The following is a 23,431-nucleotide window of genomic DNA, read 5'->3' as shown; positions in this document are numbered from 1 at the left end:
GCACTCGGAATGAATCCCATGAAGAGTACTTTTGTTCTTTTAGAGAAAGACATTTCAAATTTTCTCTGGAAACAAACAAATGAAATATATATATATATATATATATATATATATATATATATATATAATTAAAGCAAATAAACTGAGGAAGAAAAATCAATCATGTGGCATACTGAAAGGTGAATTCCCAAAGATTTTGTTCAGTTTATATTCTTTTGTGCTTGAGAAATATTTGCCTGCCCTTGCCGTCCATCTTTTTACTTCACTTTAATTCTTTCCTCTTTTGCTAGTAACTCCTGGTTTTAACTTGTTTTCCTATCATGGTAAATAATCCATTTAGATTATCTTATCTTTGTTACTTTTGTTTTACTGCTCAACGTATTCTCAGTCTAACTTTTGTTAACCTAAATTCATCTAGGCCAACTGCATTAACCTGTTTGTCATCCCTGCACAGGTATTAGCTTCCAGGTGACAAGAATTATATTCTTTATGTTTTACAATTCAACTTTATTGTTATATATGTAGTATTTTTTGCGTAAAAGCTTAATCAAAATAATGAACTCAATGATCTAATTAAAAAAATAGTTTGTAGCAACCTAATTTAGAGAACATCTCGTTGTAAAAATAGTAAAATCTACGAAAAGTAGTCCAACATTCCACAGTAAATACAGATTTTTTTGTTGATGGGTCTAAAAGGGTAAGAACTTTATCCATGGCCGACCCCTCCAGAAGCTATTGGAACATTTTACACAGCAATATATACATATATATATATATATATCTGTGTGGGGTTAATGGAATTTAGTCACTTCAACCCTAAGAAACTTTCTAGTCCGGTGAAAAGAATTTCAACCCTTGAAACATTTACCATTTAAAGATTAGCAGCAAAAACCATCTCCCAAAAAAAAAAAAAAAAGGACAAAAGGACAAAAGAAAGAGAAGAACAGGAAAGTCTATTTCAAGGATTCTGGATTTGCACACGGCTTCTTTATTCTTCAAAATATTCCTTTCTTTATATTTCTCCTTCTCCTTTTTTGACCATCTTTTATCACTATTATGCAACTATAGTGAGGGACCAATGATACACACATATGTACGTACATATACGTATATTAATACATTCACATTATATCAAAATACTTCTGTAAAGATGGTATGTTCTTGTGCCAGACTAGAATTGCCAAATAGCACTTCCATTTCAAAAACGGCGTTTTCATTATCATGAAATCACGAGTGTTCTTCTCGGTAAATGGATCAGTTGATTAGAAATGTCGATGGTTATAATAAGTTTTATATTTTCACACATAAAGACGGCTTATATTTCAGAATATCATGATGTAATCAGGAAAATAATTCAATATTGAATAAGTCCCAATAATGTCCCGATTTGTAGAGAATCAAACTGAGAAACTAAAGCAAATAAAGGAAAAGAAATCTAATACCACAATTGAAGCATCGCCAGAAAATTGCCCCTCCCCTTTCGGGTTCAACTTTCTTCCTCCTTTTTCTGCATTCTACTCTCTGTTTCTCTCTTTTTTCTTTTTGTTAACCCTCCCTTCTTCACTCTTACACGTGCATGAAAGCCAACAACAACAAAAAATAGAGCACCAGAGGAAACCCCTTCAAGCTGTGTCTCTTCTTCTTTCTTTATTACTTCCCAAAAACCATTTTTTCCTCTCTCTAAAAGCCATGTGTCTCTTATGCATTTTCACTCGTTTTTATAGCCGAGCAACTCCACCAAACGCCTCTCCCTCTACAGTCCTCGTCACTTTACGATGTTCTCCGCGCTCTATCACGCAGTCCATCAGCTTCGTATTTTCTCTCTGCATAGAGTCACCATCGTCATCATCCCCGCTTAACCTAACGACTGTCACTGTATCAGAGCCTCTGCCTATTACAGATTCCTTTGACGAAGAAACCCGTACGCCACGCTTCATGTTCGTCATCACCCGTTAGCACTCGTCGTCGTCGTCGTCGTCACGGACTGCCCCTCAGAACAGTTGCATTTTGGGGAAGGCCTTAGTTTACTTTTCCCAAAACGGCCCCGTTTCGGGAAAAGCGATTCGGGCTGGGCTTTTTCAAGCTCGGCTCGATTAGAGAATATGAAAGATTGTGAAAACTTAAAGACACATTTTTTTGTATGTGAAAATTTAAAGATACATTCTTTTTTTACCCTTTGATTTTAATTGTACCAAGACAAAATTATGGTAGAACAAAAATAAGTCGTATATTTTTAAATTTTATCTATGTTGTTTTAATTCATAACGACCGCGATAATCTCATTAGTTTGATGTTCGTATAGCAACGATGTGGTCACACGAGCATCCACGTTTATAAAAACTCAGTTAGTCCGACATGTTAGTAATTTGTCTATATCCCAACCTTCCTCTAAACGAAACCATAAAATTTGCAACTTCTTTATTCTCTTAAAAAAAATCGATCATCCCAAGCAATAGTCAGTAGTGCATTAACTATTTTTTTGTGCAGGTTGTCAATATCTTCTCGAGTTGATGCTATCATTTTCCACCCATGAAATAAGAATTTGCTACATATACACAACACAATACAAAAGTAATAATTTATAAACAACTCGATCTAAATTATCAATTTCAATTATACATAAGTTACATATCTCTCGTTTTACTTCAATTAACTTATCTGTATTTAGTAATAATGGCATTTTGATAGATAAATAATTTATATAAGATGATATTTTAATACGAGAATAAATTATAATTTTTTTAAAAAGTATTTTAATAGTTTTAAATTATCTAAAGAAACATAAAATACTCATAATATAAATTAAAATTAAAAAATTAAATATATTTTTAATCTAATTTTTTGGGTAGTATAAATATATTAATGCAGATAACACGTTAGTTATCATGTATAATTAAATATAATATATAAAACATTAATTAATCCAATAACTATATATACTAATATAATATACATAATATTTTTAAAATTAAATATATACTATTAAATTTTTTTTAAAATGTTTGGCTTTTCTATAAGTTTGGTTCAAAAAAATTAGAATTAAAAACTGATCGAAGACTATTTAAATAATATAGTTATTTGCATTGTTACCGACCTAATTAATTATATTGTATCTTAATTAAATATATATATATTAATTAATAAATTAATCAACATAATAGCGCTTCGCTGGGTTTAAATTATTGGACAAGGATATAACTCCTCTCCCGGTCGGCCCAGCCCACGTCCACCCGACCCTCTCCCGCCCGGCCCAGCCCACGTCTACCCGACCCTCTCCCCCAAACCCGAATAAATATTTATATAATTTATTCAAAATTACTTAGAACCCTATAATCACTCTCGTCTCTCGCGTTCTCTCGGACTCTTCCTCTCTCCCGGACAGTTGCATAAACAGCAAGCCATTTTCTCTGGTTCATTTCACCGTTGCTGTAGCTTCACTCCTTCACATCAAGCTGCCGTCGAAGCCGTTCTGCTTCAGTCGGTCGGGTTCTCATATAGATTCGGGACTCCCTTATAAAGCTCCCCGCTCGCTGACTCTGGAAGCTGATATCCAGAGTATGTCTTATTCTTTTGCTATTTAGTAGTTACATTCAAGATCTGGTTTCTAAAACTACAGGTTTTTAAATTATGGTGTTTATTTAATTATTTTTCATTTACTATTAAAGCAGATATGTGAATTTTTTCGCTAGTTTTGTGCTTTTTCATGGGGTTGGATTTTTTTTTTAAAAATTTTTTTAGAATGTTATTGTACTGCTGTCACGCTACTGGTCCGTGTACCGGTGCGGGAGTTTTTGAGGGTTCGTAGACGCTGGTTTGTGATTTATCCGCAGATGGGTACTGGTTTGTGATTGTCTTAGTCGAGTTCGTATATTGACTACTGTTTCTTGGCTACGTAATAGTATTTCTTATTTGTGTTCCAGGTTTTGCAAGTTTTTTAAATCTGCCTCGTGGCTAGTTTTTTCGCTTATTAAATGTCAACTTTTGGCATTTTTTTAGGGTTAACATTTTTTTGTTGCTGCGAAGCGCTAATTTTAATGTTCAATTAGCAAGAAACTCTGGAACTGAAATGGTATATTGGAGAAACGAGTAATGTGAACTTTGATGGGTTACTGTTGAACATTTTGGAAGTGCCTTTGTTTGTATTAAAGCGATGCATGGATCCTATGAATGCTTTTGATGGATTAATATTGAAATTTACATGTTGATTTTGAATTAAATTTTGATATTTTTAAGGAAAAAATGGGGGCAGGGGGAGTCCGGTTTACTCTGTGGGGGCAGGGACGTAAAAAGATTGCTGCTGCAAAATTTTGGTTGGGGGCCGGAAAGGGGGGTGTTGTGGGTGATGCAGAGGCTACTTACTGCCTCAAATCATTACCCTCCACATTCATTCTCTTTCTTTTTTGCACCTACTAGCATTTATTTTCTCTGCAATCTGCAGACAATCACGCTCACCCTCCTCTCCGTAGAACTCTAGAAACCATTGAAGATGTCACTACGAGTACTAAACCCAAATGCAGAAGTGCTCAACAAATCAGCGGCGCTTCACATGAACATCAATGCTGCCAAGGGCTTGCAGGATGTGCTCAAGACCAACCTCGGCCCCAAGGGCACTATCAAAATGTTAAAAATCTCTTCTCCATACCTTTTTGCTGTCTTTTCATGCTTTTTTCATTTTCATTTTCTCGAACTTCCCCTTCTGATTTCTGTGTTTTCTGTACTCTAGGCTTGTTGGTGGAGCTGGTGATATCAAACTTACCAAGGATGGCAACACTCTCTTAAAAGAAATGGTAAGTTTTTAGTTACCCGTACTTTTGAGTCCTCTGGTCTGTTCGTTGTCTTTTTTAAATGGTAAAAGTATGGTTAAATCGTGTTAGAGTTCTTGAGTTCCTCTTTTTTAGGAACTTAGTTATTTATTTGTTTTGGGACAGCAAATACTCTACTGTTTTTTTGCTTAGGCTATTACCCCTTGTACTTTGTATTCTACCAAATAGAATTATCTCTTAACTAGTACCGTTTAACTTTAAACAAATTAAGGATAAAAATAGAATTTGCACAACTTTAATCTTATAACTGCACTTAAAATAATTATATTTTCTTTTTTTTCTTACTTAAAAGTTTAAATCTAATATTATCTTTTTCCACTGTTAATATTCTCTCTATTTTTGCATCTTCAACAAGTATGTTATAGACTTGCATAAAGGGGTGCGGCAGTAATAGTATGCACTGTCCTGCTCTAGTAATGATATTATATAATTTAAACTAGGCTCCAAGTGTACTTTACACGTTTCCTTCTTAAAAAAAATAAAATTATTTGCTGAGTAGAATACTAGTTTGAAAATGTTTAAGATTTTATAAATTGGTTGAAACTGATTATTTTGTCTGATATAAATAGTACTATTGATACTAATTCAAATTTATTTGAAGTTTAAAGAACTAAAAATAAAATGAGCAGTAAAAAGTAAAAAAAATTGAAACAAAAATTGTGATATTATTGTCAAAAGAAATGAAAAATAGGGAGAATTTTAGTTACTTTTTTAGGAGTGTAAAAGAAAATGAAAATATAATAAATGTAATTATGATTCAAATTACATTTTCTTACCCTTAATTCTTTTATAAAGGAATAAAATTAGTTGAGTGACGGTTCTAGTTGTTATAATGGAAAACAAAGGGGAATAACTGTCCCACTTAAAAATTAAAAGGGGTAATTGTTACAATAATTATAGTATGAACGGTAATTTTCCCATTATATTTCAATAAAAAACCCATTAGTTTCTAGAAATTGCAGGATTTTACTTATACAAGATTATATTTCTAGTCTCATTTGGGGTGTACAAGATTACATTACTAGTTTCAGTGCCATTTCGGGTCAGATGTTAACTTAACATTTTCTTATGTGACGTTGGTTGGAGCAGTTTGTGATGATATTTAGGGAGCTAAATTTCTAAAAGTAAGATGGCATTAGAAAAGAGAAATCCAAATTGTACTCAAGTAGTGCAAAATGGTGATATATCTTTTTTTATCTTCTTATTGGATAAAGTGAATTCTGGTTCTAGATGTTATACTTTTTTTTTAATCTCATTTTGAGATCATAACATGAAGAATCTAAAATGGAAATAAATGAAGAAGCAATAGATATTGCCAAAAAAAAACAGCCCTAAGATATTCACGTATGCTTGTTGAACCATGCACTGGTTGCTATTTCATTCTTCAATCACACTCATTTCTTTACCAATTGATCATTTTTGCAGCAAATTCAGAACCCAACAGCCATCATGATTGCAAGGACTGCCGTTGCACAAGATGAGATTAATGGAGATGGCACAACTTCTACTGTCATCTTTATTGGCGAGCTAATGAAACAATCAGAACGATACATTGATGAAGGTTAGCTTAAGCAGTTAGTTGATGATAATGGTTAGCGTGATACTTTTGTTAATCTGGTGCAAATCAATAAACTTTATGGCTTTGCAAATCTTGCATCTGTTTATTTTCTGTTGTAGAGGTTGGTTAAAATCATGCGCTTTTTTAACTAAGATATGTTGGCGTGAGGAAAGTTAAGATTAGAACGCTTTGAGCTTAAAGTAAGACGATTTTGTAAGATTTAAATAAGTTGTGTTCCTAATCTAACTAAAGTTTGCATGAATTTAAGTGTGGGTGTAAATTGATTGGTTTGATTTGGTTTACACCCTAAACTTTTGACCAAACCACTAAATCTGGTTTCTAAAGAGTTTGAACTAATCAAATCACTTTACTACAAGAACCAAACAAAAACTTTTTGGCCTTGTTTGGTCTGGTGGTTTAAACTGATATTTTTATCATTAGTTGAGATGGAGCTAGAGGAGTGTGCTTCATTTGGATTTCCAGTTATTTTGTTTGAAAGAGGAGCTAAGTAGGAAATTTCTTGTAAAAAATTTAATTCTTTTACCAGTTTGAAGATTTGTTATATAAGAAATTTAGAAGCATGTTGACATTGTAAACTTGTTTTCTTCTATGTTGTTTAAACCTCTATGTGTGAGATTTATTCTTATTGTAGGAATGCATCCACGTGTATTGGTTGATGGTTTTGAGATTGCAAAAAAAGCCACTCTTCAATTCCTTGAGAAGTTTAAGACTCCTGTGGTAATGGGTGAAGAACCTGATAAAGAGATTCTAAAAATGGTGGCCAGAACAACACTACGGACAAAGGTATTGTCATTCTTGTGTTGTTTCATATTTGGTTTTTCGTTTTCTTATGAAATTTTTAAATGTATGGTTTTGTTTGTTTTGCAGTTATATGAAGCATTGGCTGATCAATTGACAGACATAGTTGTCAATGCGGTGAGCCTCTGATGGTGTTGCATCCATCAATTTCATTGCATAAATATTGCCTACCTCCTTTCTCTTGCTTTTAGTTTTCATTAGGTTGCCTGGTCAATCAAATAATTGACTGTAGCAACATAATTTGACATTGTTCTCCTGTTTGGATATGACAGGTCCTTTGCATTCGAAAGCCTCAGGAAGCTCTAGATCTTTTTATGGTGGAAATAATGCACATGCGTCATAGATTTGATGTAGATACAAGACTGGTATTTTTTTTCTTTCTTTTTTTTAAAGTTACTGTATCATACAATATTCCTTGTTTCTCCCTCATGCATTTTTTTGAACAATTTTACTAGTCAAATAGACGTTGTATTTTCAAGAAGATTAGCATTGAATGAGTTCGTCATAACTCCACAATAACCTCTAGGCGTAGTGTTTTTTTTTGGTTGTTTTTTTGTTTTCTGTGGACATGTTTTCTTGTGACCTGTTTTTATATTTCTTTGCTTCCTGTAACTAGATAGTTAGCAAAAATTGCAGTGCTGCTACGTTTTGGGCATTATGAACTGAGCACTTCCATTATTAATGATGTATGATTTGGATTTCCTTTATGTGATTATATAATACCTTACTGCATTTTTTATTGCACTGTAGGTTGAAGGTCTTGTCCTTGATCATGGTTCCAGGCATCCTGATATGAAACGCCGAGCAGAGAATTGTTACATCTTGACATGCAACGTGTCTTTGGAATATGAGAAAAGGTACATCTCTAGATTTTGTTCCTTGTTTGCCTCTTATGTTTCTTTTCAATTTTGTTTGGCTAAACATTAGTCAGTTCCTGCCAAACATGAATTTTCAGAAATGTGGAATTTCTGCTAATCATTCTGTGAAAAATATTATAACTCTTCTTTTGCTGTTGTTTATCTTTTTCTTTTTCCTAGGAGATTTTGTTCTTAGTATAAAGTTGAACTTTACTTTTCACCCAATCTTTGTCTGCTAGTCTGATGTTGATCTGAAGTACCAAAATCTTCATTCCTAAACATTGATATTGATGGCGCAGAGCCGTAATAGGATTTTATTTATTGTTAGATTATTTTTAGTTTATTATTTAAGGTCTTATTAGAGTTATGAGTTTATTTTTATTAATATTATTTTCTATTTGTATTAAGACTAATATTCTTAGTTCTATCAGATTATTATTACAAATAACTTTATAATTTCACTTATTAATCATCCAAGTATTCAATAATAATTTTTTGAGAGTTTCTCGTAATTGATTGTGTGATTCAATCAATCCTTTACTGAGATGCCTAAAAACTCTAGGTGTGTCTAGGTTTTTTTTCCCAATTTCTTAGTAGGCTAATTAACCTTAATTGTCCCAGATCAGATATTCTGCATTTTCATTTGTTACAGTGAATATCATCTTGGTTTGATATAACTATGAAAACATGGCTACTTGGTGCCACTAGTATATTCAACAACAGTAATAGATGAAACGAACCTAATTTTGTATCTACAGTGAAATAAATGCTGGCTTTTTCTACTCAAATGCTGAGCAGAGGGAGGCAATGGTTGCAGCTGAAAGGCAATCAGTTGATGAAAGGGTGAAAAAGATAATTGAACTGAAAAACAAGGTGACAATTTGGAAAATGTTGTGTTATATTGCATGACATCAGCATAATGGTGAAATGCCATGTTCTGAAACCTCGCTTTAACTTTCTGATTATTCAGGTTTGTTCGGGTAATGATAACAACTTCGTCATTATTAATCAAAAGGGTATTGATCCCCCATCTTTGGATCTTCTTGCTAGGGCAGGGGTAAGTTTTGGATTATTTGTGAAGTTGTATGTGCTTTATATTTCAGTTCGATTTAGCTCCATAACGGATTTCAGTAACAGTTGAAGAGTCTGTTTGTTGTTCCTGTCCATTCTTTTCATCTAAAAGAGGGTACAAGTAAAGCAAGAATAATTCTGAATGCCTGGCCATAAAATTTCAGTGTTTGAAGCCACGATCTTTTTAATTTGTTAAATATGCTCTTTTCCAAGTATGCTTCTAAAACATCTTTTGTAGATGGAAAAGATTGTTTCAGCCTAATTTCAATTATAATGTCAACAAAAATAATTAGATTCAGTCACAAGAGGATTAGTACTGCTCCTAGCTCTATAAACATCCTTTTTCCACTGGCCTCAGAAAGTTATTTGCTTGTTTTTACAATGTCTTGGCTGCTTTATTTGTTTTGAAACTGAAGGCAGCCTGATCAAATTTATTCTCTGAAACAGACTTTTTATTCAGGGAAATAAATAGGTTTGCACGACATTATTTTCGGTGCACATTTTTACAGTTATGCTTTCTCTATGTTCTTGTTTTGGGGATAAAGTAATGGTTCAGAATCAGGCAAGACTGGCAGCTGAAATAGATGAATGGATTAGATATTAGGTGAAAGGAAACCAATCTAATGATGAAATTGACAAGATCAAAGTAGAAAGTTTCTTTGGAAAGTGACTGAGATAACAAACAATATAACTGATTTTGGATCCTCTATACCTCTAGGATGTTTGATTTTTTGGAAACTTTTGTTGGGAAGCTGTACTATTTAGTTTTTATGAGCAATATAATCAATTGCTATGCTGTTGTAAGATCATCATACTCTGTTGCATTCTGCTCTAAGATCATGCTTCTGTGAATGCTGAAATAGAGTCTTTGTTATGTTCATTTTCTTGGAAACTTTTGTTGGGAAGCTTTATTATTTTGCTTTTATGACCAATATGATCAATTGCTATGCTGAGGTAAGATCATGATATTCTGTTTCATTTTGTTCTAAAATCATGTTTCTGTGAAAGCTGATATAGAGCCTTGTTAAGAGAGAATCCTTTGATCTCTTTGTTGAGGTCTCGTTAAGAAAGCTCATAGGAAATGGGTCACTTCTTTTTGGAAGTGATTGACTATCCACATCCACATGATGAACTTGTTACATGTAAAAGCCATCCCAACTCCCACGACCATAGGACAAACAGAAATAAATCACAATTGGCAAAAAATGAAATGAAAAAAACTGAATAATTTAATCTGCAGATTCCTCATTAGATCTAACTAGGCTATGTGTCCTCTTACTGAACATCCCATGCAACTTTTCCAGACCAGTAAATTTTGCTTAACATTATACTTAACGTCTCAACTTGTACATAGTCTTGCTTCTGCTCTTCCCATCCTGCAAGTGAAGAAAAAATGGAACTAAAGAAGTGACCAAAAAAAGAAGCTTGAAAATGTTTCTGGTTATAGTTCCTAATGAGAGGAAAACTCAAAAAGCTCTTTACTTACAGATCGATTAGAAAAGTTCATTCCAAGCATTTATACTGAATATTGTTATGTGTTTTTGTAATATTTGTAGTATGATTGTCTTTTGTGTTGCTTTGCTGCATGTTTCCATTGTTATTTAATTATTTTGTAGATTGTTGCACTTAGAAGAGCCAAAAGGAGAAATATGGAAAGGTTGGTTTTGGCCTGTGGCGGAGAAGCTGTGAATTCTGTTGATGACTTAACTCCTGATTGTCTTGGCTGGGCTGGACTAGTCTATGAGCATATTCTTGGGGAAGAGAAGTATACCTTTGTGGAGAATGTGAAGAATCCTCATTCTTGTACAATTTTAATAAAAGGTACTTATGACACTTCATTTTCAGCATCTTGCTAACACTTGTAATATGGTAGATGCATCATCTAGAAGATAGTGATGATCATAAGTAGTCTTATCCTTGTGTGATGTGTTAGGACCTAATGACCATACAATTGCACAAATTAAGGATGCTGTTCGCGATGGTCTAAGAGCAGTCAAAAATACTATCGAGGATGAAAGCATTGTGCTGGTAAGTTCCTCCTAGTACAGAGATTTCAAAAGCTTCCTGTAATTTTATGTGAAGGTCATGGCTGACAAACTCCTATGTGAGTTTAGTATTTCCTGCATGATTTGTCACGTGCCTCTTTAAGAAATGGTTACAAGAGCATTGTGCCAGCTCCCTCTGATTAATTTCTCATCAGCAGCCATCTCAAATGACTGATAATTATCTGAAATTTTATTTCTATATCTACTATCAGGAGACTTTAAATTTATATTTAAAATTGTTTTCCTAATGTATGGAGTAAATTTGAAAAATGCTAGCTTGTGATCTTTATGTGAAATTGAATCGGAAAATAACCGATAAATAATGCATGATTTTGTGTTATATGATCTAAGATCTGTTTGCCATTTGCTTTTCAGGGTGCCGGGGCTTTTGAAGTTGCAGCCAGACAGTACCTAGTCAATGAAGTCAAAAAAAGTGTTCATGGGGTACTACTGCAATTTGTTATTTCTACATTATGAACGTTAAATTTGTTATTTTTGGTAGCATTTCTGATGTTTACAAATTTGGAACAGCGTGCCCAACTGGGTGTTGAAGCTTTTGCTGATGCCCTTCTTGTGGTGCCAAAGACACTGGCTGAGAACTCTGGGCTTGACACCCTAGATGTGATCGTTGCTCTAAAGGTATGCCCGTTGCCATAATGAAGCTGTTGAACAAATTCTTTTCAGAATTTTTGATGCCATTTGCATGTGTTTATTCAGGGAGAACATGACAGAGGCAATGTTGTGGGACTAAACCAGCATACTGGAGAGCCCATTGATCCGCAGATGGAGGGTATCTTTGATAATTACTCTGTGAAGCGCCAGATTATAAATTCAGGGTATGTGAGCTCTTGTAGGGCATACAATCTTTTATCAGGTCCCTGTCTTATTGTTCATTTGGAGATGGGTTATGGGTACCGTTCTATTCTTACTCTTGCTATCCTGTTGTTTTGCTATATCTTTGCAATACATTCTTTGATTATAATTTTGCACTGCCTGATGAAAACAAGATTGCTTAGACTCATGGTGCATTGCATCTGTTTATGTCCTTGAGCAGCAAAAAATTGGGTATGGGGGTAAGGGATCATTTCTCTTTCTTATTTATCATTTTCTGGAGCTAATTCAGCAATGGACCTACAATTCTGGCAGGCCTGTAATTGCATCACAGTTGCTATTGGTAGATGAAGTCATTCGTGCTGGGCGTAATATGCGGAAACCAAGTTAGTTCGCCGGTATAATTCACCGTGCATTTTTGCAGTGTGGACGTTTTTGTTTTACCATTTCAATGTACCCATGTTGACTTAGAATCTTGATGTAGAAGTAGGATGGACCAATTGCGGGTTGTTTGCAGAGGAAGGTCCCATCTATGCTTTTGTCCAATGAACTCTGAAATTGTCATCATGGATTTGCAATCCCAATGCGAAAGTTGTTTTTATAGTCTGAAAGTTCTATAAGAACATGTTAAGTTGATTCTGGAAGTGTTCTTTTTTTTTAACTTTCTTTTCAACGAAAATCGTCTTCAGACTTTTCATTGTCCGGGAAATCATCCCAAGAATTTCCTAATAATTCTTTTAAAAAGATGAATCCTAAAGACTGCCTATGTCACTCTGCAACATACTTTGCGAAGACCTTGGTATCATTGACAAAACTCCCGGCAATCTTCAACTTCATCGCGTTCTTCTGTTATGGCTGTTCATTGAATCACCATCTTCACATAATTCTTGGTTAATTATTCAAAGTGTACACTGTATTTTGGGGACTGCATGTATTATTGAGGGAGTATATAAAGTTTTGGTACTAGAGTAAAGAGATATCGAAGTTGTGAAAGCGAGCTCGTAAACTATCCAGACTTTTTCTTCATTTTGGGGGCTCAAAGAAGAATGCTCCAGCAGTCTTTTTCCTAGTCCTTAAAGTGAAAAAACACCTTATTAAATTCATACTAACAGGTTTCGACCGTAGCAAATTGAAGCAATAAAATTTTGTACAAAAATATATTTGGATTACTTAGAACACGTTGCGATTAGTATAGTTTATTTCATTTGTGAATTAGGTAGATGTATTCATGCAATTCACAACTAAAGAAGAACTCTTGAACGTGCTAGATCAAGGAAAAGAGAAACTACAGACTCTACCCCCCTAATTCAACTATTCACATCAATTGAATACAAGTTAAAGGTGGTGAGAATGGTTATTGGATTTAAGACTATTGCTAAAAATAATTTTGTATGTTTGAATATTTTTTTTGGGTTTACGGTGGTGTTCCAGACGGACGAAATTATCATATTGCTTTTTTAAAAGAATAAAATGAAAATAAAACGAACATTTTTAATGAGTTTGAATGCAGAATAGTACATTTAATTTAAATTTTAAAGAAAATGATGATAGATTTTAGGAACTAAATACGAAATTAGTGATACGAACGAGTTTAAAATTCTTCGTTACAAGTGTTACCACCCGACACTACAGTATTTTATAAGATCAAATGAAATTTTTGTCAAAGTTGTTTTTTTCGCACTCTTTTTATAAAGATATTTTACTTTTGTTAGTGTTTCTTTATTGTCTAATGTTTTCTTTGTTTTTACTGCATTTTGGGATTGCCTTTTACTGCTTAGTTCTTTGTGAGGTGGTTTAAGTATTCAGCATTTCAAGTCATTGACATTATTATTTTTGTTGATTACGTTCGTGATATTGGGTAAGAAGGCGTTGGGGTGCTTTTGTCCCACATGGAGTCGGAGAGAGATTGTGGAGCTAAAAAGGGAGATAAGAAGGCGAATTCCGGAACAGGTAAGCTCATACCTTTCTCGGCCTTTTGGCTAAGATCAAGTGTAGTATCTGTTCTTATCAGTTTAATATCTGATACGTGGGTCATCGACTCACATGATATTAAATTACTTTTTTGAGGGGGAGGTGCCTTAACAATAGCTTGCTATTGGGCACTTCAAGCGTCGTCCATGCGTTGCACTGCTGCAAGGACCCGGCGCACCCCACCAAAATGCTGTAACAATTTTGTGTGCCACTTGCTTGGTTTAAGTTAAACCATTCAGGGCGATTGTTTGGATTGTTTTTCCTCCGATTGATACTACTCAACGAAACGGGGACCTCGTGTTTTGGTCGTCATTGTTCTTCCAAGATTTCGTCGACCTTTGAGGTGAATAAATTCTATCTCGGCTTTTGAAAACGAAAGAATGTCCGATAATCCACCCTGCAAACCACCGTTTCCTGAGGAGCTAATGAATCTTGGTCCAGAGTTGGCGCCGCGAAACACAATGAAATTATGCAGCTGGAGAAGTTTATCCTGGTCCGGGTTGGAACTCAGATGGTTGGAAGAAGTCCAAAAAGGAAGAAATATAGTTAGAATTTGATTATTGGTCGCCATAGTAAGTTGGGTAACCGTGACACGTTCACAAAAAAATCTTTTCAGAGCACATCATTTGCTAAGAAAAAATAGATATAATGCATAAGTGGAAGAAGAAAGAACTTGGTCTCGGGCATCTACCATTAGTTATTAGTTATTCATGTTTATGGGCGAACAACGGGAATTAAACCTACACGTGGTTATAGCGTTTGTTTTTTCGCATCCGATTTTGTCTGCATCGGCCGGTGGCCGAATTTATGGAACGCCCACAGAAATCGTCCCACAATGTTTAGGGCCAAAGAAAATCTAAGCTTTATATAAGGTATCTCCGCTTCTCCAATAGTCTCTTCGGAGACATCCGATAAAATTGGAATGATACAGAGAAGATTAGCATGGCCCCTGCGCAAGGATGACACGCACAAATCGAGAAATGGTCCAAATTTTTTTCTTTTTTGTTCCGCCGTTGTTGTTCTCTCTCAAGCAAACAATTTGCTTTGTTCAAAGGTTTTTCTTCTTATTTTCCCTCTTCTTGTCATGATTGTCGATCAAAAAATAGTCCAAATTTTTTTTCTCCTTGTTTCGCCGTTGTTCTCTCGAAGTGAAGGCAAATATATGTATACATCAATATCTATTTATATATGGAATAGAGATACTTTAACGGTTTGTGTTCTATAACAGTCTTGTCAAGTTCCATTTTGCATCAAATTCATCACTCTTGATCAGATAAGCTGTTCGACAATTTTCGTTTTCAATTTCGGTATTCAAGCATAATCACGGTTTCTTGAGTTAAGTGAAAATCCATGTCCATTATAAGCAAATCCACTACGAAGATATTCTGGGTCGAACTCCATGAGAGAATTGAATGGACCCTCAACATGCTCATGCACTCATGGGAACCTACGATTTGCAGAGAAAGTCTTCAATTATGTACAATCTCCATGCTTGTTCACATAGAATGTAAAGCGTAGTTTTAATTACTAGGCCATTGGAATATTGGACGCAAAGCAGGTTTTTTTTAGAGTGCAAAGAGGTTAATGGAGATGCTGATGAAAAACTGGGATTGCATTTGATATTTATGTCTGCGAACTACACTCGGTATGTTACAGGTAACCGAAAACTGTTCGATGAAATGCCTGAGAGAGGTTTTTTTTCTCCTTGTTTCGCCGTTGTTCTCTCGAAGTGAAGGCAAATATATGTATACATCAATATCTATTTATATATGGAATAGAGATACTTTAACGGTTTGTGTTCTATAACAGTCTTGTCAAGTTCCATTTTGCATCAAATTCATCACTCTTGATCAGATAAGCTGTTCGACAATTTTCGTTTTCAATTTCGGTATTCAAGCATAATCACGGTTTCTTGAGTTAAGTGAAAATCCATGTCCATTATAAGCAAATCCACTACGAAGATATTCTGGGTCGAACTCCATGAGAGAATTGAATGGACCCTCAACATGCTCATGCACTCATGGGAACCTACGATTTGCAGAGAAAGTCTTCAATTATGTACAATCTCCATGCTTGTTCACATAGAATGTAAAGCGTAGTTTTAATTACTAGGCCATTGGAATATTGGACGCAAAGCAGGTTTTTTTTAGAGTGCAAAGAGGTTAATGGAGGTGCTGATGAAAAACTGGGATTGCATTTGATATTTATGTCTGCGAACTACACTCGGTATGTTACAGGTAACCGAAAACTGTTCGATGAAATGCCTGAGAGAGGTTTTCTTTATCGGAACACGTTGATTTCTGGTTGGTTGTTTAGATACCTTTATTTGTGGATCCCTGCATGTCTTCCGCGTGGCAAGAACTGTCCCAGAGTCTACACCAAAACTTCGTAATCATACTGATCATTGGCTTGAGTTACTCGTCATTTCATGGCGACAAAATCAACCTGAAAGATTCGAGAGCTGCAAGAGAAGACGACGTGAAGACAGTGACGGTCATGTCTGTTAATCTAGAAATAGAAGGTAAAACAATCTTTTCTTTTCATCAGATTTATAGACAGACCAAAATTTTATCATGATCACGCTGTCTGCATTTCTGGAGCTAGTTCTTCAAACGAAAACCCACCGTTTTGCTTGCTGATCTTTGATTAATCAATGGCGATTGGAAGAGTTGGAAGGGGCGTAGCTGGTCATGTTTTAGTAGTAAACTCTGTTGTGCACCTTATTATACTTGGATTAGCCGGTTGGTCTCTTGACAAGTACATCAATGGTGAACAAAACCATCCTCGTAAGATCTCTCCCTGATCTCTTTCTTGATGCGGGTTTTATCTACTTGGGTTTTAACGTTGTTCGTGCTTTGATTGGCTCCATTTCTTTTACACAGATTTGGGAGGGAATATGTCAACGAGCTTTCTTTTGATGTTTGCACTTATAGCTAGTGCCGTTGGAGCTTGTTCAGTGTTTGCTGGGTTCGTCCATTTTCGGGCATGGAAAACTGAGAGTTTAGCTAGTGCTGGTCCTTTAGCACTCATATCCTCAGCCGTAACTTCTCTGGCTTTTGGGTATGCATTTCTTTTCTCTCTAATCATATAATCCTGTATAGGATTCTGTATATCTTCACGATAATATAATCCTATATAGGATCCTGTATATTTTTGCTTCCTCAACACTTTTCACAAGGATAACTAAGATTAAAACAAAAAAAGAATTATAAGCTAAACCAGAATGCACTCTTGTACCCTTTCCTTTATCCATTTATTTTTTTACTTGATACAGTTTGGTGTGCAAAGAGATAATATTAGGAGGACACAGGGGAAAACGCTTGGTAAGAACTTCATTAGAAATGTATAATTGGCCATAATCAAAACTGGCTAATCTTCAAGCTTTTGCTTTTAAGTTTGAACTTACTGATTAAACAGTAACTCTGGTGATTCACAGCAAACATTAGAAGCGTTCGTCATTATATCACTCATAAGTCAGTTGCTGTATTTGGGACTCCTGCATGCTGGAATGTATAATAGCAGATATGGACCTGGTTATGGTGGCGTCAGTTAATGATATTAACCTGATAAGGTTGGCGGGGGACTTCCAAATGCTTGTTCTCTGTTTGTTTAATGCAAAAATGGAGCTATTTAGCTGTTGTATATTTCTTTTTATAATGCATATAGATATTTATGTGAAAAGGAACTTGATATTTGTATTGGTGTGGTTAATATATATTGCTTGCAAGTAAAGAAGGAAGTTTGATAATGAAGTTGAAGTATTCGGCTTCGGTTAGGGTAAAAATCTTGTGGGCGCCTTAATTAGCATACGTTAATCTTAATGACAACCCGAATAACACTAAGGGAAACATGAGATTAAAAAATTATTAGATGTAATAATATTATACATATATTTTATTAATTTGCAGAATGAGAAAAAAAAATTAATTTCTTTATTTTAAATTACTGAAAATAGGATTAAAGTTGGTCTGTTTATACTACCAATTATGTACGCCTAGACTTGCATGCGGTACTTCATATTCGAAGAGCGTAGGGGTGCTTTTGTCCCACATGGATTCTGAGAGAGCTTGTGGAGCTAAAACCAAAGGTTAAAAAGAGAATCGGAGAAGGTATCAAATCATACCTTTCTCGGCCTTTTGGCTAAGATCAATTGTAGTATCTGTTCTTATCAGTTTAATATCTGATACGTGGGTCATCGACTCACATGATATTAAATTATTTTTTTGAGGGGGAAGTGCCATAAACAATAGCTTGCTATTGGGCACTTCAAGTGTCGTCCATGCGTTGCACTGCTGCAAGAACCCGGCGCACCCCACCAAATCTCTATTGTTAAATGATTTGTTTCTCTGTTAGCCGTTGTAAAGCGTCTGTCTTTTTTTTTTGTGTCATTTTCAAGCAAGTTGGGTTCTCAGCATGCAAGACTAACTTATAAATAGCAGGTGATAAATAGTTCCTATGTTTAAAAAGGCTTCAGATTTTAAGAATCAACGTGATTTTCGGTACTTTATTCTTGTTGGCTTTCGAAAACTAGAGATAGAATGTCTGAAAATCTACCCTGCAGGCCACCGTTTCGTATGGGAGCTAATGATTTTTGGACTGTTGGCTCCGGGAAGACAATGGAAAAACGAACCCTGGTCCGGAACTCCGTCGGCGCAATGCTCAGATGTTTGCGGCTTTATTGCGTTTGTTTTAGTCGTCTATTTGTTTAGATACGTTCTAAATCAAAATCCAAGTTTTTGTCATCTTTTTCCTCCTTTCTTGTTCTCTTTTTTTTGCACGAGTTTTTTCTTCTTTTTTCCCTGTTCTTGTAGCCTCTATCGATCAAGCAAAAAGTATTCGTTCGCTCTAGTCATCTCTTTAGATCCGCCTTTCTCTTTCACTCTTGTTATCTTCTTTCGATCAAGCAAGCGATTAATTCTTTACAAAATCGAGAAGAAAGGGTCCAACTTATTTTTTCTTATTTACATACCAGTACAGGTCCATCGCCCTCCGATCTTGCTGCTTCTTTTACGAGAAAGTTATGAGCTATTTAAATGCAATACACCAGTTTCTTGCTCACATCAAGTCAATAAGAACACGTCTCTACAAGCTTCTGAAATAATTGCTAAAAACAACTCCTTAATTGCAGTAAAAATTTTCATTGTTCTTCTGTTACATATTATCCATCAATAAATTGTTTGATCCTCTCTTTCTACATATATTTTCTCTTCTGTCTTTTTGCTCATCTCCAAGCGAACTCTTAAATCATTTCAAACAATTACAGTTGGTTACATATCGTCTCTCAAAATTTGAAGAATACCACATGAACAGTAAATAAATGTACAGAGCTTCCAAATTTTAAACTAAGTAACTCAGAAGGCCAACTACCTAACAAACAATCCTGAAAATTTGTAGTCGAAGTCCAAATTGGATTCTGTGACAACAAGTTGTTCCAAGCAATAAAACTGGTAATAATCTCAAGAAGAAACAAATAGTGGATATTAAAAAGAAAGAAAAAGGAAACAAACATAACATAATAAACAACTCATAAAAAGTTATCCCTATAAAACAAATCCAGAATAAAAACTTCCAATCCGATCAAAGAAGACACAAAAATGACAGATGAGATTCTTAGGAACTCATAGCGAAGCTTGAAATTTCGAAAGGATTGTACCTTTCAATGTACTTTCCTCGAACTATTGGTTGAGGTTTCTTTTACAAAAGTGTTCATCATAATTGAATGAAGTGGTAGGTCTAACAATTCCCCTTAAAAATAAAGCCATTTGACGAGGATGCCTGCTCGCAGCAGTGCCCGAAACAAATATGCAACTTAACTGAAAAAATATGTGAAGCCATTATGTGAAGACATAGCACAGTTGCATAAGAAGAGGCAACCCTAGAGAGAGTTTTAACTGGCAGTATAAATTAGAGGCAGTTAAACGACCGTGATGGTCGACGAAGTCAGACTGTTCCCGAGCTTTTTCTCTCTTCGTGGAGCATGTAATCTCTCTTCATTTCTTCCAAGACGACATCATTGGTGCTGCAAAAACAAAATGTACAATATCCTCTCATATATTCTGAACTTTGCAGATCCAAAAATTCTCAGAAATTTTTATAATCACCTCAGTCAAGGTGATATCATTTATATGAATGACTGTCAACAGGATACATTTTGCCCGCGAGGAGTGATAAAAACAGCAAGAACATTTTATTGTTAGTATCTAAAGCTTAGGGGACTAAATGATGAAACCTTAAAATTCATTAAGAAAAAAGGCCTAGAACTAAAAAATACTTCAGAATCATCTTCTTTTGTTATTGTCTATGCACAACAGAACAAGCCTTGGTTCTTGCACAGCAACTGAACTGATGTGCATTCACAAGCAGTAAAAGATAAAAGTGGACGGATTGTTGGTTCTTTTCCATTTATCTAGTCCTTTTCTTTGATTCAGCTTCTTTACGACGAATTGCCTAAATATGGAACTTGCTTGTAAGAGAGAAAGCACTTTGATAATCCCTATTACCATCAGAGAACAATCTAAGGTGTCATGCAGCTAGAAAGCATGTAAATTCCATTTTAGAGGAACCAGAAGAACACTAAGATAGACTGTGATTTTGTGCTACATCAGTCACTGAACTGATGTGCATTCACAAGCAGTAAAAGATAAAAGTGGACGGATTGTTGGTTCTTTTCCATTTATCTAGTCCTTTTCTTTGATTCAGCTTCTTTACTACGAATTGCCTAAATATGGAACTTGCTTGTAAGAGAGAAAGCACTTTGATAATCCCTATTACCATCAGAGAACAATCTAAGGTGTCATGCAGCTAGAAAGCATGTAAATTCCATTTTAGAGGAACCAGAAGAACACTAAGATAGACTGTGATTTTGTGCTACATCAGTCACTGTGCGCCTAGTATTTCACGGTTAGGAACACCTTGAAGACAACAAACTTCTAAAAGCAAAAAAAAATACATGACTCCATACATTATCGAATAATTTCCTTGTTACCAAAACTTGGTTTTTAGAAGATACTTGCTGACCGCCATGTAATCAGATGATATGCGGCCAAGGTTATCCGCAGAACAGATATTTCTGATACTATGTGTGCTAAGTTTCAAGACTTCCTCATTGAAAATCCCAATAGCTATTAATTATGCATCATATTAATTAGAAGGTAGCATGCTGAAGATCAACATATGGAGAATACATCCAAAATCAGCTAATATTTTACGTAAATCCTGTAGTACTTTGCTAAGTCTGGTGTATCAGACATGCCAGATAATACATCGCAGATCTCTGTGCCAAAGGACCTCACTAGATTAAGCACAAGTATAAATATGTAAAACACGACAGAATATGAAAAGAACATAAAAACATTTTTGTACAAGACTGAAGTAGAGAGGTGCAAGATGAAAAGAAAAAATCAGCACCATTCTTGTTAACAATTTCTCTAGTGCAAATCTTCGGCAGTTCACTTTTAGAATAAATGGCTGAAAACTTGTAACCATTTAAATTCTGGCCTAAGAATCTAAGTCTCAAAATAAAGTGAAACCGAATCTGAAAACAAGGCTATGAAACCGACAAAACAATCATTATTGTTAAGACATCAACAAGTCCATCATTCTGAAGAAGAATGCAGTTTATACGTAAAACCGAGCTAAAATGACAACAACTTTAATAAAGTGACTCCGCAAGCACAGATTCCAACTTTGTCAGAACACGTTAAACCGAATGGGTTTCCATTAATTCCAAACAACGATTCGACACAACAAATTCCAACATCTCCGGCGTGCATAATTTTTTTTTTAAAAAAAGGTCATAAGAACTTACAATTGATGAAGGCAATCATTTAATTCTTTAGCTTGCTTTCGACATTGCCATACAACAGAAATTGTTCTTCCAGCCGCACACTGAGCGTATTTTGAAGTGTAATGATCGCATTCCTTTAACGCCTTCTGCTTCATTTTACTTCGTAAAGCTGGAAATACATTGTTGAATTCGATACGGTAAACACAGAGAAATATGTGAAAATCAACAGTTGGCAGAAATTCTCGACTTCTGCCTTAAGCTATTTTCAAACTCAACAAACCAAACAAGCACGAATGTAAAAAAAATCCAGCACTAGCTTTTTATGCAGTGTTACTTTCATTCAGTTTCTAAGAATTTCTCGACGACCAAGGCAGCCGTGGGTTTTAATTAGGGTTTTAAGGGTGTAGCATGACGTTACCTTCTTCTACTTTCTTCTTCACATGATTCTCGCGAGCCTCCTGTACGTACCCCATTGACAGATATGTATGAAATTTCCTGGCGAAGACGACAATTTGCCAGTTCAAAGATGAGTAAAAGATTAACTCGCGGACTCAAATGGGGATCAAGAGAGAGGAACTAAAAGAGTTAAAAGAACGTCGGTGAGGTAATTTACCTCACCCGCGGGTTGCTCAATCTTAATTTCTTCGGCTCGATGCATGATTTTCCTGGGTTGGGCTGACAATTTGATAATTTTATTTATATTTTCCGTTATTTATTTATTAAATTAATAATTTCTATTTTTTATTTGTTTTGACTAAGTCAAAATTTAAGTTATCCATTAAAATTATAACATATATATATATATATACATGATATATATATTTTTTTAAAAAAATAAAATTGTGGTTTTTAATTATTATTTTAACATAACTCACATCATATATAAATTATATATTTGTGAACATATAAATGAAATAATACAAATTATAAGTACTTCAAAAATAATACATAGTTTATAAATTATTCATGTTATAAACTTATATAGAATAAGTCTAGTCAAACATGTGGAAATTTTGAAATTTTTTTTTTCTAACTTTAATTTAAAACATAAAATTCGCGTAAATTTAACTAATAAATCATAAACGTATCTAAATTTATCATGACGAAATAGATCGAGATCAATGATTTTTTACTTAATAGAGATAATTTTTTTATATAATCAATAATTAAAAAGAGTAAAAATGAGTATGTAATTTAGATTATATATTGTAAATTATATATAAATGTTAACCACGAGTTATATACTTTATTTTATTTTATTCCAATAAGACAAAATTTCCACAACTACACAAAACTTATATAATTAAAATAAATAAATTAATAAACTCAATAAAAATTATAACATTAATGAATCAAATTTAAGGAATCCAAAATATATTACAATCATATCATACAATTAAAAATATGATAAATCAACCCACAAATAATTATATACATATGACTAATATGACTTTTTTTTTTTTTTTACTCACAATTAACTTAAAAGTTAGCTTACCGTTAAAAAAATAATTAATATATAAAAAATTATTAATATATTAAAATATTATATCATTATATCAATATAATTGGTTGAGGAATAAAATAAAAAGTATATAATTAGTTAGGAAATAAAATAAACAATTTTGCTAAAAATAACTTGTGAAATTTCTTTTAATTAATTATTATTATTT

The 23,431-nt window shown here is 34.2% G+C and overlaps 3 protein-coding genes, 1 long non-coding RNA gene and 3 other non-coding genes across 10 annotated transcripts; 6 read left to right on the top strand and 1 right to left on the bottom strand.

Annotated features, from left to right (window-relative positions):
* The first annotated feature begins 3,314 nt into the window (after nucleotides 1-3,314).
* LOC110807242 (T-complex protein 1 subunit zeta 1) lies at nucleotides 3,315-12,640 on the top strand. 3 transcript variants are annotated; one of them, XM_088210500.1, is made up of 17 exons: nucleotides 3,315-3,555; nucleotides 4,439-4,620; nucleotides 4,724-4,787; nucleotides 6,249-6,384; nucleotides 7,034-7,185; nucleotides 7,270-7,317; nucleotides 7,473-7,565; nucleotides 7,951-8,057; nucleotides 8,816-8,930; nucleotides 9,028-9,114; nucleotides 10,745-10,949; nucleotides 11,062-11,156; nucleotides 11,549-11,617; nucleotides 11,705-11,812; nucleotides 11,891-12,009; nucleotides 12,320-12,402; nucleotides 12,489-12,640. In XM_088210500.1, exons 2-16 carry the CDS (start codon nucleotides 4,487-4,489, stop codon nucleotides 12,393-12,395), a joined length of 1,608 nt encoding a protein of 535 aa, XP_088066626.1. In that variant the 5' UTR covers nucleotides 3,315-3,555; nucleotides 4,439-4,486; the 3' UTR covers nucleotides 12,396-12,402; nucleotides 12,489-12,640. The 3 variants fall into 3 exon arrangements, with proteins under 3 accessions (XP_088066626.1, XP_088066632.1, XP_088066621.1); XM_088210506.1 differs by having other exon boundaries at nucleotides 4,467-4,620; nucleotides 12,320-12,640; XM_088210495.1 differs by having other exon boundaries at nucleotides 12,320-12,640.
* Nucleotides 12,641-13,940: 1,300 nt separating this feature from the next.
* On the top strand, nucleotides 13,941-17,719 carry LOC110807244 (membrane protein PM19L-like). 2 transcript variants are annotated; one of them, XM_088210512.1, is made up of 5 exons: nucleotides 13,941-16,496; nucleotides 16,580-16,761; nucleotides 16,858-17,035; nucleotides 17,250-17,298; nucleotides 17,412-17,719. In XM_088210512.1, exons 2-5 carry the CDS (start codon nucleotides 16,629-16,631, stop codon nucleotides 17,526-17,528), a joined length of 477 nt encoding a protein of 158 aa, XP_088066638.1. In that variant the 5' UTR covers nucleotides 13,941-16,496; nucleotides 16,580-16,628; the 3' UTR covers nucleotides 17,529-17,719. The 2 variants fall into 2 exon arrangements, with proteins under 2 accessions (XP_088066638.1, XP_088066635.1); XM_088210509.1 differs by having other exon boundaries at nucleotides 13,941-16,761; nucleotides 17,412-17,718.
* On the top strand, nucleotides 13,963-14,158 carry LOC148269043 (U2 spliceosomal RNA). The gene has a single exon (XR_015815948.1). It is a non-coding gene; the product is annotated as a U2 spliceosomal RNA (small nuclear RNA).
* Nucleotides 14,868-14,970, top strand: LOC148269042 (U6 spliceosomal RNA). Its single transcript, XR_015815888.1, has one exon. It is a non-coding gene; the product is annotated as a U6 spliceosomal RNA (small nuclear RNA).
* Nucleotides 17,720-17,842: 123 nt separating the features above from the next.
* LOC110807253 (uncharacterized) lies at nucleotides 17,843-19,171 on the top strand. The gene is made up of 2 exons (XR_002538431.2): nucleotides 17,843-18,414; nucleotides 18,537-19,171. It is a non-coding gene; the product is annotated as an uncharacterized LOC110807253 (long non-coding RNA).
* On the top strand, nucleotides 18,095-18,291 carry LOC148269041 (U2 spliceosomal RNA). Its single transcript, XR_015815952.1, has one exon. It is a non-coding gene; the product is annotated as a U2 spliceosomal RNA (small nuclear RNA).
* Nucleotides 19,172-19,455: 284 nt separating the features above from the next.
* LOC110807252 (Cytochrome c oxidase biogenesis protein Cmc1-like protein) lies at nucleotides 19,456-22,340 on the bottom strand. The gene is made up of 3 exons (XM_022032330.2): nucleotides 22,180-22,340; nucleotides 21,783-21,930; nucleotides 19,456-19,994 (listed from the first exon to the last, which is right to left on the bottom strand). Exons 1-3 carry the CDS (start codon nucleotides 22,232-22,234, stop codon nucleotides 19,916-19,918), a joined length of 282 nt encoding a protein of 93 aa, XP_021888022.1. The 5' UTR covers nucleotides 22,235-22,340; the 3' UTR covers nucleotides 19,456-19,915.
* Nucleotides 22,341-23,431: the final 1,091 nt, after the last annotated feature.

Source organism: Carica papaya, chromosome 1, assembly GCF_054855325.1.
Source record: "Carica papaya isolate Zhongbai chromosome 1, ASM5485532v1, whole genome shotgun sequence".
Classification (NCBI taxonomy): domain Eukaryota; kingdom Viridiplantae; phylum Streptophyta; class Magnoliopsida; order Brassicales; family Caricaceae; genus Carica; species Carica papaya.
The sequence above is the reverse complement of the archived record's forward strand: the minus strand, read 5'-3'. Positions and strand labels throughout refer to the sequence as shown.